Genomic DNA, 15,355 nt, shown 5'->3' with positions numbered 1-15,355 from the left:
GAAACTAGGAAGGTCGTATTGTAGTAGACCTAAACAGAGAGAGAGAGAGAGAGAGAGAGAGAGAGAGAGAGAGAGAGAGAGAGAGAGAGAGAATATGAGTTGTTCTGGCAGCTCCTGTGTGCCTCCGGGACCTCTGGTCCCCTCTTAACAACACGCAACTTCCGGGTGAATCGCTCTCCTCAATCTGGTGCCCTCCACCAAAGACTTCAGCCTCTGGAGCCTATACCTCCTTGGGACAGAAATAGGATAGCCCTCCACCCTGCCAGCCCCATGGGGAAATAGCAGACAAAGGGCACAGGCTGACAGGGCGGACTAGCCAGAACTCTAATCTAGGCCCCATGCACTCTTGGAGCTTGGCAGACATCTGCAAGGCCAAGAAGGAGCAACACTTGCTGACACTAGCGTGCATCTCTGGGCTTCCCGGGAGTCGGAGGGGCTTTGGGAGATTGTACGACCTCCTCCCCTTTCTGTACAAGATTGAGTTCTGGTAGAACGGTGAGGGCGCTAGGTCTAGGGTGTGGCCCACGGAGGCTTAAATCACAGCCTGGGCTGGAGAAGAGGGAGACCCGAGAATCCTGAGCCTGCTGTGTGGCTTCCATGAGCGGCCGTTTGAATGGGCTCAGCCCTGCCCTGTCTGTGTGTCTCATCTTGGCCCATCTTGATGCCCTTGGGCTGGCCCAATCTTCACCATGTTCTGTGTCTCCCCTACCCTTGCCCTCTCTGGCTGTCTTCTCTCTTAGTTGCACACTTGAAGGACCGAAGGCTGAGTGGAGGAGCAGGTAGCCCATGGCCCCTCTCCTGCTGCATGGACACCCTGCCTAGCCCCCCCTCCCCCGCTCCACTGCGATGCTGCAGCCACACTGTGTCTTGCCGTGGTTTTGGAATCTTCTTGTGTCCTGCTCAGTTCAAAGCCCCAGTGGATCAATCCCCTGCTCCTCTGCGGACCCTGGTCTGCAGAGAGCACCGTCCCGTATGGGAACCTGACGCTGGCTGATCTCAGAGCAGGTGTCTTGTTTCTAGGTTGCCATGGGCTGTGGGGCTTCCAACGCTTTGGGAGTTAGAAACAGAAGTTCAGACACAGCCTTTGCGGGTGTCATGCCTGTCCCTGGCCCGGCCCCTAGGTGGACTGGCCTCACCTACAGTAGCAGAAGCAAGATTCAGGGCTTGTGGCTGTGTTCTTCACAGAAGCAGTCCTGCCTCCTACCCTGTCACTCTCTGGATAAAGGTCTAGTTGGCCGCACAGTGCCTTCCTACCCAGCCCGAAGTGCCTAATCAACACCTGCCCTAACCTTCCATGGCTCTGGGTAGCTGTTGGGACCTAGGACCCTGCTGGCTGCAGCCCCATCTGACCTGCTCACTGTTGCTGGCTCTACATGCCTGATGGAGCCAGTGCCAGCACCGCGGCTTGGGATGGGCCTCTGTGTTGTAGCAGGACTGGGTCTCCCTGGCCGCTTTGCTTGCCTTGCCCTTTTCTTGCCGCTGGTACCCACCCTGCCTGTCCTCAGGACCCTTTGTTTTTGTCCACAGTGCCCTCAGCCAGCATGACCCGCCTTGCGCGCTCACGCACCGCCTCCCTCACCAGCGCCAGCTCTGTGGATGGCAGCCGCCCACAGCCCTGCGCCCACTCAGAGAGCAGTGAGGCGATGGGCCAGGTCAACCACACCATGGAGGTATCCTGCTGAAGTCCTCGTCCTGCACAAGACGCCTGCTTTCCTGCCCCCAGGTCCCACTGCCATCTCTGCACCGGCTCATCTTCCATTTAGTTTATTTTTGTGAGAGCGAAGGGGAGGAAATGGGGTTACTTCTCTTTTACTTAAAAAAAAAATGAGGGGATCCACCTTAGACAGTGCAGCAGGACAGTCTTCGACGGTGTGAGGGGCTGGCCGGATCCACTCCCATTTCTCTCACCATGTTCACTGGTTGATATGGCTCCTGTCACCTACTTACCATGGCCCTGGGGTGGGGGCAGAATATGGGATACAGTATTGAAGAAAGAATATGGCCCACCCCCTGGGCCTGGCAGATGTGAAGACAGCGTGGGACTTGAAGATGGTGGGTGATGAGCTCAGGCTCTGATGTGAGTGGGTGTCAGACCAATGGAGAATCCTAACCCTCAGGGGGTCCCTTTTCTATAACCCTTGTAGCAAGCACACTTATTCTGATAGTACAGGTGACAGTCATGAGGATGGAAGCCACAAGAGGGCGCTCTAAGCAGACAGCCATTTTCCTGGTGCTCTCTGGGCAGGATAGCTTTGGAGACAGAATATGGAGAACACTGAGGGCAGGAACCCCCATACTCTGTCACCCCAGGGCCAGGTCCCATCCTGAGGCAAAGGTCAAGATTGCTTTGTGTGTTGTGTGTAGCCTCTGAGAACTTCATGGTGATCCCTTGGGAGCCCGAAGGTACTTGAGTCCATAGAGATTGCTCTTGTCCTCAGATTCAACCAAGAGTGTTTGTAGCAATGCCCTGGTCAACTTGGGCCAGTGTGTCACAGACATCACTGGAGAAGTGAACTCGTTAGATCTGGTCCAAGACTGAAAGATCCCGCGACCTCTGCCTGCTGGAGGGGCTGGAGCGTGCTTGGTCCTGGGGTGGGAGATGGGTGGGGTTTTGAGGTGAACACAGGTGTAGAGGCCTAAGGCTCTTGATGCAATCTCGCCTCCCAGAGCCCACAGCTACGCTGTCTTCCTGTCCACTATCTGACCAGGTAGATTCACAGCCCAGAAACCAGAGCTTCAGCCTGGTCACTGGTTTCATCCACTGTAACCCCCAAACGGGGGGGAGAAAGAGAAGCTGTGTGTGTTTGTTGTCGTGTGGGCGTTCTGAAGTAAGGACACCTACATCCAGGTATCTATGGCACAGGCCACCCCCTTCTGTAACTGTAAGCCATTTCTAGACTGCTCTCAAGTCCAGTGGAGTGTGTTCTGTCCCCGGTTGTGTTCACTCCTATGCTCCCGTGAGTGTTGAATGTGATTGTAAAGCTGGTAGAATTCAAATCCCTTACTGTAGACAGCACTTCAAGTATCGGACATCTCTCTGCTGTGTCCTCAAGGTATCTATAAATATCTATACATTATATATATATATATATGTATGTGTGTATGTATATATATATCAGGCCCTCCTGTGTCTGGTTTCCCAATTGGTGATTGTCTCCTTTTTGGTCAAGATGAACTTTTATTGGAGTTCATTACTTTCCTCTCTGTACAAAGTTAAGAGCCTAATTTTGTGTATTCTGGTGGCTGATCAGTGATTTTGAGATGACAAAATGTAAAACAAAAAAAAAACCACCCTCGTTGATGTAGAAAATTAACTGTGCAGAAAAACTAATAAATAAGTTAATCATATGAATGTGGTGTTTCCTGTCACGTGGAAGGCTGGAACTGCTTGGCTGCCTAGCTGCCTTGGGCTCAGGTGGGTGGAGGGTAGCTATGGTTTCTGCCTACCTTCAGTGCCAGTTAACACACATTTTGGGCGCAGTGAGAGTTGCATGGTCTCAGTCTGTTGCCCAGGCTGGTCTTGACTCACAGAAGTCCTGCTTAAGCTTCCTAGGTGTTAGGCCACCCTGCCAAGCTTTTGTTTTCCCTTTCATGGTGGTGGGAATTGAACCAGGGTGGTCACACATGGCAAGGTTCTATCATGAGGCTATATACCCTGATTGAGACATGATTTTACTGATCCTGACACTAGTTTTTCAGGGTCACAGCTGAACAAAGAGTTTAGGCAGGAAGACCTCTTCAAAGCAACGGCACGCCACTCTTTTGCTTGGTTTTTATTGCTTTTGAGAAACAGTCTCTAGCCTAGGCTGGACAGGAACCCATCGCAGCATCCTAAGTACTGGAATTACATTGCCAACTTCTCCATGTCTAATCATTTGTTCCATTGTTCATTCACCTGATATTGACTCCTTCCGATGTATCAGTTGTTTTTAAAAAAGCAAGTAAAATTAAAGAGCCTATCATTTCTATGCAGATGAAAAACGAGTAAGTTAGCAACTGCGGATGTGTGTGTGTGTGTGTATTAGATGTAGAAAACCTTCAGGCCCCTTCAAACCCACGTGCAAACTGTAATCGACACAAGTCAGTGAAATAGTTGGCTATAGCTAACCAGTGGTCGGTCACTACCGCGCAGCAGCCAAGACCCCAGGAAGAAACCGGATTTTGTTTCTGCACTCTGCTGTCGGGAACGCGCCCAGAACTAGGGTGAAGGCAGCACAGAGCTCGCCCGTGTGCTCGCGGACGCGCAGCTCCTAAACCCGCAGCGCCGGCGCCGGGACCCGAGCCCCGCCCCATCCGCTCGCGTCCAGCGTCACCGGAAGCGCAGGGAGGACGCGGCGCCTCCCGGTATGGCTGCTCCGGCCAAGCGCGCGCGGTCGAGGTCGCCGGTCACCACTGCCTCCCCGGTCCTGAGAGCCACCCCCGCGCCCCTGCCGCTCCCGAATCCCGGGCGCTGCCAAGTCACTTGCTTCTCCCCGCTGGCGGCGGGACCCAGCGGGGGCGAGCCCGACGGCGATGCGGTGGCCGGCTTCCTGCGCTGGTGCGCGGGAGTGGGGCTGGAGCTGAGTCCCAAGGTGGCGGTGAGCCGGCAGGGCACGGTGGCCGGCTATGGCATGGTGGCGCGGGAGAGTGTGCAGCCGGGGGAGCTGCTGTTCGCAGTGCCGCGTTCGGTGCTTCTGTCTCCCCACACCTGTTCCATCAGCGGCCTGCTGGAGCGAGGTGGGTAAGGGGCAGAGGGTTGGTTCCGAGGCTGGCGGCGGTGTCGCGCCGGGGCGGGCGTTCACCTGGCGTCTTCCCTAGAGCGAGGTACGCTGCAGAGCCTGTCGGGATGGGTGCCGCTGCTACTGGCGCTGCTCCACGAGCTGCAAGCCCCAGCCTCACTCTGGAGCCCCTACTTCGCGCTCTGGCCAGAGCTGGGGCGTTTGGAGCATCCCATGTTTTGGTGAGAGTCAAGGGAAGGGCTGGGGAGAACCTGTTTCAACCATTTTGCTCAGGGCACTGGATACCTGCAGCATCAGAGTGGCAGGTTGTAAACGGCCCTGGGTGGGTTGTCCTTGCAGGCCAGAGGAGGAGCGGCTGCGTCTCCTAAAGGGTACAGGTGTCCCGGAGGCCGTGGAGAAGGACTTGGTGAACATCCGCAGTGAATACTATTCCATCGTCCTGCCCTTCATGGAGGCTCACTCCGATTTCTTCAGCCCCACTGTTCGCTCTCTGGATCTCTATCGCCAGCTTGTGGCCCTTGTAATGGCTTATAGGTTAGTGCTTAAAGCCTAGAGCAGACCCTCGCCTTTAGAGCCATTACTGCGGGAGAAGGTGGGAAAGAACAGTGAGTGATCCAGGTCCCTCACCCAAGACCGTGCCTTAGCTGAGTTCTCTCTGCGGCAGCTTCCAAGAACCACTGGAGGAAGAGGATGATGAAAAGGAGCCCAACTCCCCCTTGATGGTGCCTGCTGCAGACATACTAAACCATATAGCCAGCCACAATGCCAATCTAGAGTACTCTGCAGTGAGTGAACCCCTTGGCCTGGTTATATGCATTGAGTCAAATCATTGGGCTCCATTTTCCTACTATCGTGAAAATGAGTAGATGAGGTTAGCTACTCTCCTGTGTACTTTTGCTATCTAGTTACAGTAAAATGGTACGGGGACACCTTAAGGCCACCAAAAACCTGCCCGCTCTGCCATGTCACCTCAGGCCCCATGGTGAGCATCGTGGAACAGCAGTAATTCAGTACTTTTCAAGAGGTGGAATGTTCATGGCCAGAGGAAGCCCCCACCGTAGTGTTGATTCTGTATGTAACATTTTAAGACACACCTGTATGTGACTAGCAATTAGCAAATGGTTTGAGCCTGGTGGCTTAACACGATAATCTTGTACTGCTGAGACAGGATTGAAGGCTCTGGGCCCACGTTAACTCCAGACATCTGGTTTATACTTTAAGACCTTGTTGGCATATGTGACTTTCACTTATTTCTACTATTCTGACATGAAGTTTAACTTCTTTTTCACTGTATAGCCCTGGCTATCTGAAACTCAAGAGATTACTTGGTAAGCACTGGGTGTGCATCACCAGGCCTGACCTTAACATTTTTTTTTTTAAAGGTAGTGACCTTTAAGTGTAGGTAACTACTCAGAGATGCACCTGGTACGCGAAGCTGACCTGTAACATTGGTTTCACCTCCTTCTATAATGGAGGGTTTAACAGTAGACGATTGAACGCAGTCTCAGCCCAGTCAAATAGGCTCTTCTAAGGGCGAAGTACTCTTCATAGGCTGGTGGGGGCTAAGGTGTGGCCCCAGCTTTTCCCTTTTATCCCAGGATTATCTCCGGATGGTAGCTACTCAGCCCATTCCGAAAGGTCATGAGATTTTCAACACATATGGGCAGATGGCTAATTGGCAACTGATTCATATGTATGGCTTTGCTGAGCCCTATCCCGACAACACAGACGACACCGCTGACATTCAGATGGTGACAGTCCGAGACGCTGCACTGCAGGGTGCGTCTGCCCGCCCCAGGTTCCACTGATGCCTTTGCTGACAGCATTTGGTTCGCTGGAGTTATTTCCTCCCGTTTTCATCCATTACTTCACAGGAGCCAAGGATGAAGCTGAAAGGCAGCTCTTGTGTGAACGCTGGGATTTCCTGTGTACACTGGAGATGGTAGGGACAGAGGGAGCCTTTGTGATTGGTCGTGAGGAGGTATTGACTGAAGAGGAACTAGCCACCACACTCAAGGTATAGGCTGGCAGTTATGGGGTGCTGGTATTCAGAAAAGCCAAACTCAAGACCAAAGGACTCAGTTTTCCTCCAGTGATGTATCTGTCGAAGCCCCCAGAGAGTAGCACATCCTAACTAAGGGCCCACATTCCCTCCAGGTGCTGTGCATGCCTGCCGAGGAGTTCCAAGGCTATAAAGTCCAGGCTGGACGGGGAGAGCAAGAAAGAGAAGAGGACGGTTTGAAAATCACAAACATTCCCAAGCTCCAAGTAGCATGGAGACGGCTTCTTCGAGACAGTGTTCTGTTGACTCTACAGACCTATGCCACAGACTTAAAAACTGATCAAGATTTACTTAGTAATAAGGAGGTCTACGCCAAGCTCAGCTGGCGGGAACAGCAAGCCTTACAAGTCCGCTATGGTCAAAAGATGATCTTACACCAGTTGTTGGAACTCACAAATGAGCAGCTTCCCTGAATGACCAGCAGCGAGAACCTTTTAAGCTTGTGTTTTGTTTTCTTTGTTTTTTTTTTTTTTTTTTCCCGAGACAGGGTTTAAGCTTGTGTTTTGTTGCCTGTAAAAGTAGCTGAAGGTAAACTAGGATTAATCCAAGGCAAGAGTTACATGTTGACATTTTAGGATTGAGATTAGCGCATTTGGGACTCGCTGCCAATTGTTAAGAGCATTCTATTTTTACTAATGTCTTCAGATTTTTAATAAAATTTAATAAATATGAATTGAGCCTTTTTGAAGTCATCTCCTGTAGAGAACTGAAGCATAGCAGGTGGTTCTGCTGCACTTTCAGTCTGCTTAGCAGTCGAGTTGGTTCTCAGTGTCACATCCAAGCTTCATTCAGCAAGGCAAATTATAAGTGTTTGTTTCAAACACTACTTATTCATACCAAAAAGCCTAAACCTAAACTGAATTCATTTAACTACAGATTTTCTTGCTCCAACAATTTCTCCCTGTTGAAACAGAAAAGGTATACAAAAATTTCCTTAGGCATGGTTATAGTAGTAATCCCAGCCTCCAGGAAGCTGAGGTCAGAGATAGATAATTTGTTCTGCAAAGTAGTAGGGACCTTGACTCTAAAAAAAAAAAAAAGTAAGTAGTAACGGTAAAATATGATCATTCAACAAGAAGTGATTATTATTTCCTGGGAGACTGGGCTATCTACTTTGTCCTCACCAGCACTGGCAGCAGCTGCTACTGAGAAAGGCGGTGGACTGCCGTGCATGCCATGACTTTATGGTTAGGGTCTTCACACATACAAGAAAGCTGAGGTAGGGCCCAGGAACTAAAAGGCTACAAAACAGAACATGGACCTGTTCTCAGAACACTTAAAAGATCCTTACAAAAACCAACTGCATTAGTCCATCTGACTCTTGTTATTTAACTAAGTATGGTGACAGGAAGCCCGATGAGAGGTGGTTTCCTCTTCAGCTATGCTCTCCCTTAGGACCAAAAAGCAGGCCCAGCTTCCCTGCGAAAAGGCAAACAAATCCCGTGGATCAATTGTGGACTGTCCTGTGTTCTCAGGCTATTAGAGTCTAGCATGCCTACATTTTTTAACGACTTAAGTTGTTTCTCAAGCTTCACTACCTTTTTTTTAAAGTGTTACATGAATGTAATGTTTTGCTGTTCTTTGGAATGCACAAGTGTCAGAAGATTTCTGAGCTACGCTCAAGCCAAGAACATGCCATCACTGCTTCTATTGCAAGATACCAGTTTATGTACTTCCCTTAGACACACTTTGCACACACCCAAGAAGTTCAGACAAAAGTTTTCTCTTTCATATATTTACACAAGTTCAAAATGATATTCACAGCATCTTCTAAATTTTGGCCAAGAGTCAAAAAAAAAATGCATTTAAACTTTGGAACTTGTCCACATAGACAAGAGGCCAACCCCAGCATTTGATGGGGCAGACACCCGAGAACCAAAGGGCTGGGAAAGTCAGGAGGAGCCGAAAGGATTCTTCAGTTTATGAACTTGGTTCAGTGGAACCAAGGTCGAGGATGCCTCTGGCAAGGGATATACAGTTCATCTAACTGGCACCAGTCCCTTCCATCACTTGCTGAGCCTGTTTCTGTCCCATGCAGCACTGTGCAACAGACTGGAATAACCTGGAAAGTGAAGACAAGTACAAATTTAGGCCTAAGGATAGCTTAATGTGCATCAGTTATAACTGCCTTTTATCTCATAGACCCAAATCAGAAGCTTTTTTACCCCTTCTGTTTCCCTGCTAGGTACTTAAATAATTTTAAACTCACTTTTCAATCTCTGGGGCACAGTGTACAAACTCGTGGTTCCAAAACTTAAATGCTGGGTTTTTAATCAGCTCAATGAAGGTGATAAGAAGACCCCAAGGATGCGGCCTATTTACAATCAACCGTTCCAAGAGAACCCTAAAAGGGGGATAGAAGGGTTAATTAATACATAAACAAATTAACTATACCTCCATTTCTTCTTTCTCTATTAATTCACTTAGAATTTTTTAACAATACTATAGCATAAGAGAATTTTTTAAACAATACAGCATATGTAAATGGGTGGAATTCTTTATGTGGCTACAAGTGCTGGCTTACAGATTATACTGTGACCTGCTACTTGCAATGCTTGCTTTATTCTCACTTCATTGTTTCCTGGGGGCAAAGATTAAGGACTGAAGCCTTTGCTGCAGCTTTAGTCATAATTACAAACAAAATGGTATGTTGTCATCCATGCAATAAACACAGTTCAGATGCATGAGTCCTAGCATTTAGTCAGGTGAATTAAAGTTGGGTTTTGTTTGTTGAGACAGGTTTTCTCTGTGTAGCCCTGGCTGTTCTTTCTGAAACTCACTTTGTAGACCAGACTGGCCTTGAACTCAGAGGTCCACCTGCCTCTGCCTCCCTAGTGCTGGGTTTAAAGGCGTGTGTCATCACACCCATCATAAATAAGTCTTTAAGGTACCTCACTGTACTATGTACCAATTTCCAATCCTATACATATTTAAACAACAGAAAACAGTATGATCCTACTGCAGCTCTCCTTAAAACCTTAAAAAAGGAAATACATACAAAGGAAGTCTGTATTATTCAAGAATCTGTATACAAATGCTACTGCCACTGGATACATACTTGCCACCAAGTATGTTGCAGTTATTGTGAACTAGTCCCTAGCACCCCAAAGCAAACTGTCAATACCAACTTCTTTTGTAATTCTCCAGACATGCTTTAGTGTAAGACAGCTGAACTGGGAATGTATAGAGCTCCATTCAGGGCCCTTTTAAGGCATCTTGACAATAAATCTCACCTTGTGATCTGTTCCTGAATTGCCTCGGTGTTCGCCTCGGCAAAAAGGTACAGCATGGTGCAGCTGAAGTAGTGAGTGTGGCTGTTTGGGTATCGCAGCTGGTTTGCAATTGCATTTAAGAAGAGATATCGGCCTAAAAAATTACGGAATTTTGATTTAGGATTCACTCTTGAAAGGCTAATACGGGAGACAATTGCTTCTGTTTCTGAAGGGGACTGATAAAAGAATTAGCATGGCCCTCGTGCAAGGATGACACCAGAATCTGTAAAGGGTATTCTAATTCAGTCATTTCCTAGTGGTTCTCTGGATCCCACCGTTTTTTGCTTCTGTAGGGTTTATCAAAAATTACTTTCCATGTTATGAATTAGCAAAATTCTTACATACTTGTTTTTGAAACCTCACTATCCAACCAGCTGAAACAGTCTATTTCATCTAGCACTTGGAAAACTGCTTTGTAGACTTGAAATAGGCACAATGAAGGAAATGTCTTATGATGAAAACAGCCTTGACCTCAATGTCTTTATCTTTAGAGTCTTGCCCCTAAAGATCCTTATACTGGTAGAATAACAGAGGATGGGGGTATCAAATCCAGAATATTTCACATGTCCAGAGAGCAATCGATCTCTTCTTATCTGGATTTGATTATCTTGTTTGTACAGCTATCACAAGGATCCTTAAACTTACCTAAAGAATATAACAATGTTCAATTGTTAAACTTTGCTTTTACATTCAAGTACCTTTTGAAAATAGGTAAGCAATACCAATCTATAAATCAAATATAGTTATCCTTTCAAGATATGTAGCAAAGTTAAAACAGCCCTAAAGTACACAATGAGTGTTAATGTGGAGATATCTGTCACATGACTCAACTACACGCACGACTCCTTCGCATATGCCCAAAGAACACATTCTATTCCACAGACACTGGCTCAGCCATGTCCACTGCTGCTCTATTCATAATAACTAAGAAATGGAAACAACCTAAATGTTCTTCAACCAGTGAATGAGTAATAAAAATGTACATTTACACTATGGGCCACTTATTCAGGCTGCTAATACTCCCAAGAGCCAAAAGGAAAAAAGCCATGAACTCTGCAGGTAAATTGATGAAACTAGAAATGATCTCACTAAGATGAGCAATGACAAATATCTCATGTTCTCCTTTTCCCCCCCTCCCTCTCTCTCCAGGCTCTTAGCTCCACATCTTCAGAGATAAGTACATATCATGGAGTAACTGTAAAAAGCAGAAAAATAAAAAGGACCCCTGCTGGGGATAGGGATGGGGGGGAGAAAGTACAATACAAGGAAAATGGGAAAAGGGGAGAGAATAAAGTAGGGATGTCTGGAAAAGTCATAGGAACCACACTATTAACTGTTTCTTTAAGGGGGAAAAAAAACCCTATAATAAGAGTCCTGACTTAGCCACAGAAGAAGCAAGATGTGTCTGCCTCGCTGAATAAGGTACTGAGCCACGTGGCTAGCACAGACAAGAATAATGGTCTATATAAGAGTTAATAAGAACATGAGCTAATGGGCCAATCAGTTTATAACTAATGTAGACTCCGTGTGATTTCTTTGGGACTTAACGATTGCAGGATCAGATAGGACAGAAAACTCAGTCAACAAATGGTGCCCACAAGGACAACTGCATCCACATAAAGCCTGTGAGCTTGGGAAGAATTCTAGATAAAAAATAATAGCGTTAAGTACAACTTTTTTTTTTTTTGGTTTTTTAGAGACAGGGTTTCTCTGTGGTTTTGGAGCCTGTCCTGGAACTAGCTCTGTAGACCAGGCTGGTCTCGAACTCACAGAGATCCGCCTGCCTCTGCCTCCCGAGTGCTGGGATTAAAGGCGTGCGCCACCACCGCCCGGCTAAGTACAACTTATTTATAGCAAAATTTACTCAGGTGGGCTCTGTTTGCTAGAGGCAAAATGTGTCTCATTTAAGTGTGGCCTAAAGAAATTTTCTAGATTCTTGCAATTTTTATCTGTGGCAAAGTACGGAGAATTTGGCGATGCAAACTGGCCAGCTTCACTCACCCTCGGTGTCTAAGTCCACAGCCAGATTCTGGAAGATGTCCATGTGTGCTGAGTGGGTGATGGTGCTCATTGAAGGCGTGCTGCCCTTGTTGTGGATGTGTGCGATGGCCTGAGTCCCTACATAGAGCACCAGTGCATTGATAAGCTGGAGGTTGTAGCGATTGCCAGGCTCATTAGATACCTAAAGGGGCAAAAGAGAACACTTTACCAAAGAACTAACTGACTAGCACTACTATATTTTATTTTCCAGAGACAGGATCTCATAACATAGCTCTGGCTGGGTTCCAACTATGAGATCCACCTGCCTCTGGTTCCCAGTGCTGAGATTCAAGTGTACACTACTATGCCCCACAGCACTATTTCTCAACCCATCTAAAGGCTCTCTAGAAGTGATACACAGGTCTTGCTATTCTTTGCGATTTAAATAAAAGAAATGTGCTCAGGACTGTGAGCTATACAAATACACAGTTGCCCTAAGAGTGATTGAACCAGTCAGTTCCTTTAGGAAACCAAATACTGTATCACTTTTCACATTAGAAAGCTATAAAATAGGGGCTGGTGATATGTATGGCTCAGTGGTTAAGAGCACTGGCTGCTCTTTCAGAGGTCCTGAGTTCAATTCCCAGAGACCACATGGTGGCTCACAGCCATCTGTAATATCTGGTGCCCTCTTCTGGAGGCAGAATGTTGTGCTGTATACATAATAAATCAATAAATAAATCTTTTTTTTAAAAGAAAGCTATAAAATAAAACTTAACCATTCAAAACAAGCACAACTTCTATAAGAAGTTGTTGCACAAGGTGCTAACACTGGAAAGTCAATTCTACTTCAAGTCACTCTATAAAGGAAATTTAACTGCAATCCCTTTATCTATCTAAGCCAGGGCTTACAGAAAGTAATGTCTTTTACCAAGTGGTTTCATCTATAACTGGGTCAATGATAAAATATTAGTAAAGTATATAATAACGCAGTTAAGGTCACCCAATGAACAGGTATGACAATATTTTGGTGTGTATATAGGGATGGGTGTATTTTTGGGGGTGAAGTCTTGCCAGTGTAGTTCAGGCTGGCCACAAACTCGTGATCTGTCTGCCTTAATGCCCAAGAAACAGGTGTGTATTGCCAAATTCAATCAATTTCAACAATGTTTCTAAATTAGACACACAATGTACAGTGCACACAAAGACAGAGCAGAGAACAAATTAAGTCAAACCAATTAACCTGTAGGTTACTGCGTAGATCCGACAGAAAAGTGACAGGGGATCGAGTTTTAAGATAGGAATCCAGATCTTTTTTGAACTGAGGTGGCATCACTCCAGTGAAATTGGTGAGGATCCGAGGCGCAATGTTAATTTCACTCAGCATGTCCACCTGCCACAAATAGCAAGAATTGGAATCAAGCACAGAATTAACAATTCACACCTAAGACAGAAAAGTTAGGACAGCTTTCTAAAAAAAGTTAGGACACTTGCACACAGATGGTCAACACCACACATTAGAAATTTCACATTATTAGGAAGGGAAATTAAAGGGTATTTTTATGCTGTAACTTGCACTGTTAGGCACTGTCTTGATTTCAAATCAGTACAGATGGAAGACTCCTCACTCACCACCAAGAACTCCAGCCACCAAAAGAAGCCCCAGTCAAATAAGAGAACGTTACATGCTTTGTAAAATGTACTTGAAAGGGGCTTAACATAGATCCAAGAGCAAATTTAAAAGGCTAGTATTTATTTATGCAAATGGTGGTATGATTAAGTGGTCCCTTCCCTTAAACAATTTAAACACATACACAATGAAACTTGTGAGCTACAGATATTGCAAAGATTAGTTTCTTCTTCAACTATGCAGCATGGGACTAGTTCAACATTTAGTCTGGAATTCAATAATTATACCTAAATTTAATGTCAAAATTATGAGAAACAGTAACCAGAAAAATAGTATAAACCAATATTCAGACACAATATCATGCGTATCACGATTAATAACAGAATTAGCTACCCGAACAGTATCATTACCTAAAGCACACATACATATTGATTGGAGAGGATTAAATAATAATTTTAAAAATAGGCTGCTTAACAAAGGGCTGAAATATTAAGATAAAAAAATTTTCCTTTTGGAGCTGTGAAAGGTGGCCCAATGGTTAAGAGCACTGGCTGCTCATGCAGAGGACCTGAGTTCAGTTCCCATCACCCACATGCCAGCTCACTCTCTAATTCTACTTCAAGGGGATCTACTACCTTACTCAGGCCTCTACAGACTCGCTCACACACATACATACACAGATTAGAACTAAAGTTGAAAGACAAAAGCAAAACAAAACAACCATGCTCCATCTATTTAAACTTTACCTTCAGGTTAGGAGTAAATGGGTCTGGGAGCCTCATATTTCTTGGGAAGGCACTCAGGATCAAATTTCTTAACTGGATACAATTAGGAGGGATCACATCACAGAACCCATAATGGTAATCACAAAGGAACTCTGGGAAATCATGCAAAAGAACTAGCAGCACTCTTAGAGTACCCTACATAAAAAGGAAAAAATGTTCCACACTAAGAAATCAGTATTTCTACCCGCATCATGAATTTTAACTCTGGTCAAAAATGCCAAAAGTATATGTTAGTAACATTTAAAAAAAATTTATAGGCTTTAATCAATAAATATTGTTAAGAGCATAAAAATAATTACATGTAAAAGTCATGAAAAATTAGCTTTAAGACCTGGAGCCATGAATAAAGGGCAATAATATATTCTGCACAAAAACAACACAACAATGCAGCATCTATCCCCAGAAGCTAGAAGAGAACTGTAGAATGAACAAAATCAAAGAAAGGTATATAAAAAAGGGAGGAATACATCAACTGAAAAACTTATTAAAAAACACTTGCTGCTTAGATCAAAGCTAGCTAGTTCTTGACAAGTTAGTAAATTCAACAATTCTGATAAATAGGTGGTAGGAACTCCTTAGCAACCCGAGATAGCCTAGCATTTGTAAGAAGGTCCTAGGTTTTGATCCCCAGTGCCACAGAAAAACAATTTAAAAACGGTACATCTGTACATGAAAATCTTATTATGAAATTATTAAAGACATCAGGTAGTACACGCCTTTAATTCCAGCAAAAGGGAGACGAGTCAGGATGATCTGAGTTCTAGGCAAACCAGGGCCAAATAGTAAGGCTCTGCCTCAAGAAATAAACATCTCGCCGGGCGATGGTGGCGCACGCCTTTAATCCCAGCACTCGGGAGGCAGAGGCCGGTGGATCTCTGTGAGTTCGAGACCAGCCTGGTCTACAGAGC

The 15,355-nt window shown here is 45.8% G+C and overlaps 3 protein-coding genes across 13 annotated transcripts in view; 2 read left to right on the top strand and 1 right to left on the bottom strand.

Annotated features, from left to right (window-relative positions):
- The window catches only part of Ndrg4 (NDRG family member 4), a 36,876-nt gene extending 33,528 nt beyond the window's left edge, over positions 1-3,348 (top strand). For 3 of the 5 annotated variants that reach the window (XM_026789629.1, XM_005345556.3, XM_005345558.3), the window contains 2 exons: positions 741-779; positions 1,528-3,348. In XM_026789629.1, the coding sequence (XP_026645430.1) occupies positions 741-779; positions 1,528-1,682 (194 nt within the window). In that variant the 3' untranslated portion in view covers positions 1,683-3,348. The remainder of the gene's footprint in view (positions 1-740; positions 780-1,527) is intronic. The other 2 variants (XM_005345557.3, XM_005345559.3) reach the window with 1 other exon arrangement.
- A 929-nt stretch (positions 3,349-4,277) lies between these two features.
- Positions 4,278-8,437, top strand: Setd6 (SET domain containing 6). The gene is made up of 7 exons (XM_005345555.3): positions 4,278-4,716; positions 4,798-4,939; positions 5,058-5,252; positions 5,383-5,503; positions 6,317-6,497; positions 6,593-6,735; positions 6,876-8,437. The coding sequence occupies exons 1-7, from the start codon at positions 4,347-4,349 to the stop codon at positions 7,191-7,193; spliced, it is 1,470 nt and encodes a 489-aa protein (XP_005345612.1). The 5' UTR covers positions 4,278-4,346; the 3' UTR covers positions 7,194-8,437.
- Positions 8,438-8,507: 70 nt separating this feature from the next.
- The window catches only part of Cnot1 (CCR4-NOT transcription complex subunit 1), an 80,856-nt gene continuing 74,008 nt past the window's right edge, over positions 8,508-15,355 (bottom strand). For all 7 annotated transcript variants that reach the window (XM_013354169.2, XM_005345549.3, XM_005345548.3 and 4 more), the window contains exons 44-49: positions 14,409-14,582; positions 13,276-13,425; positions 12,054-12,234; positions 10,014-10,146; positions 8,990-9,124; positions 8,508-8,842 (exon numbers count right to left, since the gene is read on the bottom strand). In XM_013354169.2, coding sequence (XP_013209623.1) covers positions 8,764-8,842; positions 8,990-9,124; positions 10,014-10,146; positions 12,054-12,234; positions 13,276-13,425; positions 14,409-14,582 — 852 coding nt within the window. In that variant the 3' untranslated portion in view covers positions 8,508-8,763. The remainder of the gene's footprint in view (positions 8,843-8,989; positions 9,125-10,013; positions 10,147-12,053; positions 12,235-13,275; positions 13,426-14,408; positions 14,583-15,355) is intronic.

This window comes from Microtus ochrogaster, chromosome 4, assembly GCF_000317375.1.
Source record: "Microtus ochrogaster isolate Prairie Vole_2 chromosome 4, MicOch1.0, whole genome shotgun sequence".
Taxonomy (NCBI): Eukaryota; Metazoa; Chordata; class Mammalia; order Rodentia; family Cricetidae; genus Microtus; species Microtus ochrogaster.
The sequence above is the reverse complement of the archived record's forward strand: the minus strand, read 5'-3'. Positions and strand labels throughout refer to the sequence as shown.

What these genes read in the sequence shown, in the direction of transcription:
- Setd6 (XM_005345555.3), top strand. Translation starts at nt 4,347, where the DNA reads ATGGCTGCTCCGGCCAAGCGCGCGCGGTCGAGGTCGCCGGTCACCACT. An exon ending in CAGCGGCCTGCTGGAGCGAG is followed by an intron (nt 4,717 to 4,797) that starts GTGGGTAAGGGG and finishes CGTCTTCCCTAG; the next exon opens with AGCGAGGTACGCTGCAGAGC. An exon ending in TTGGAGCATCCCATGTTTTG is followed by an intron (nt 4,940 to 5,057) that starts GTGAGAGTCAAG and finishes TTGTCCTTGCAG; the next exon opens with GCCAGAGGAGGAGCGGCTGC.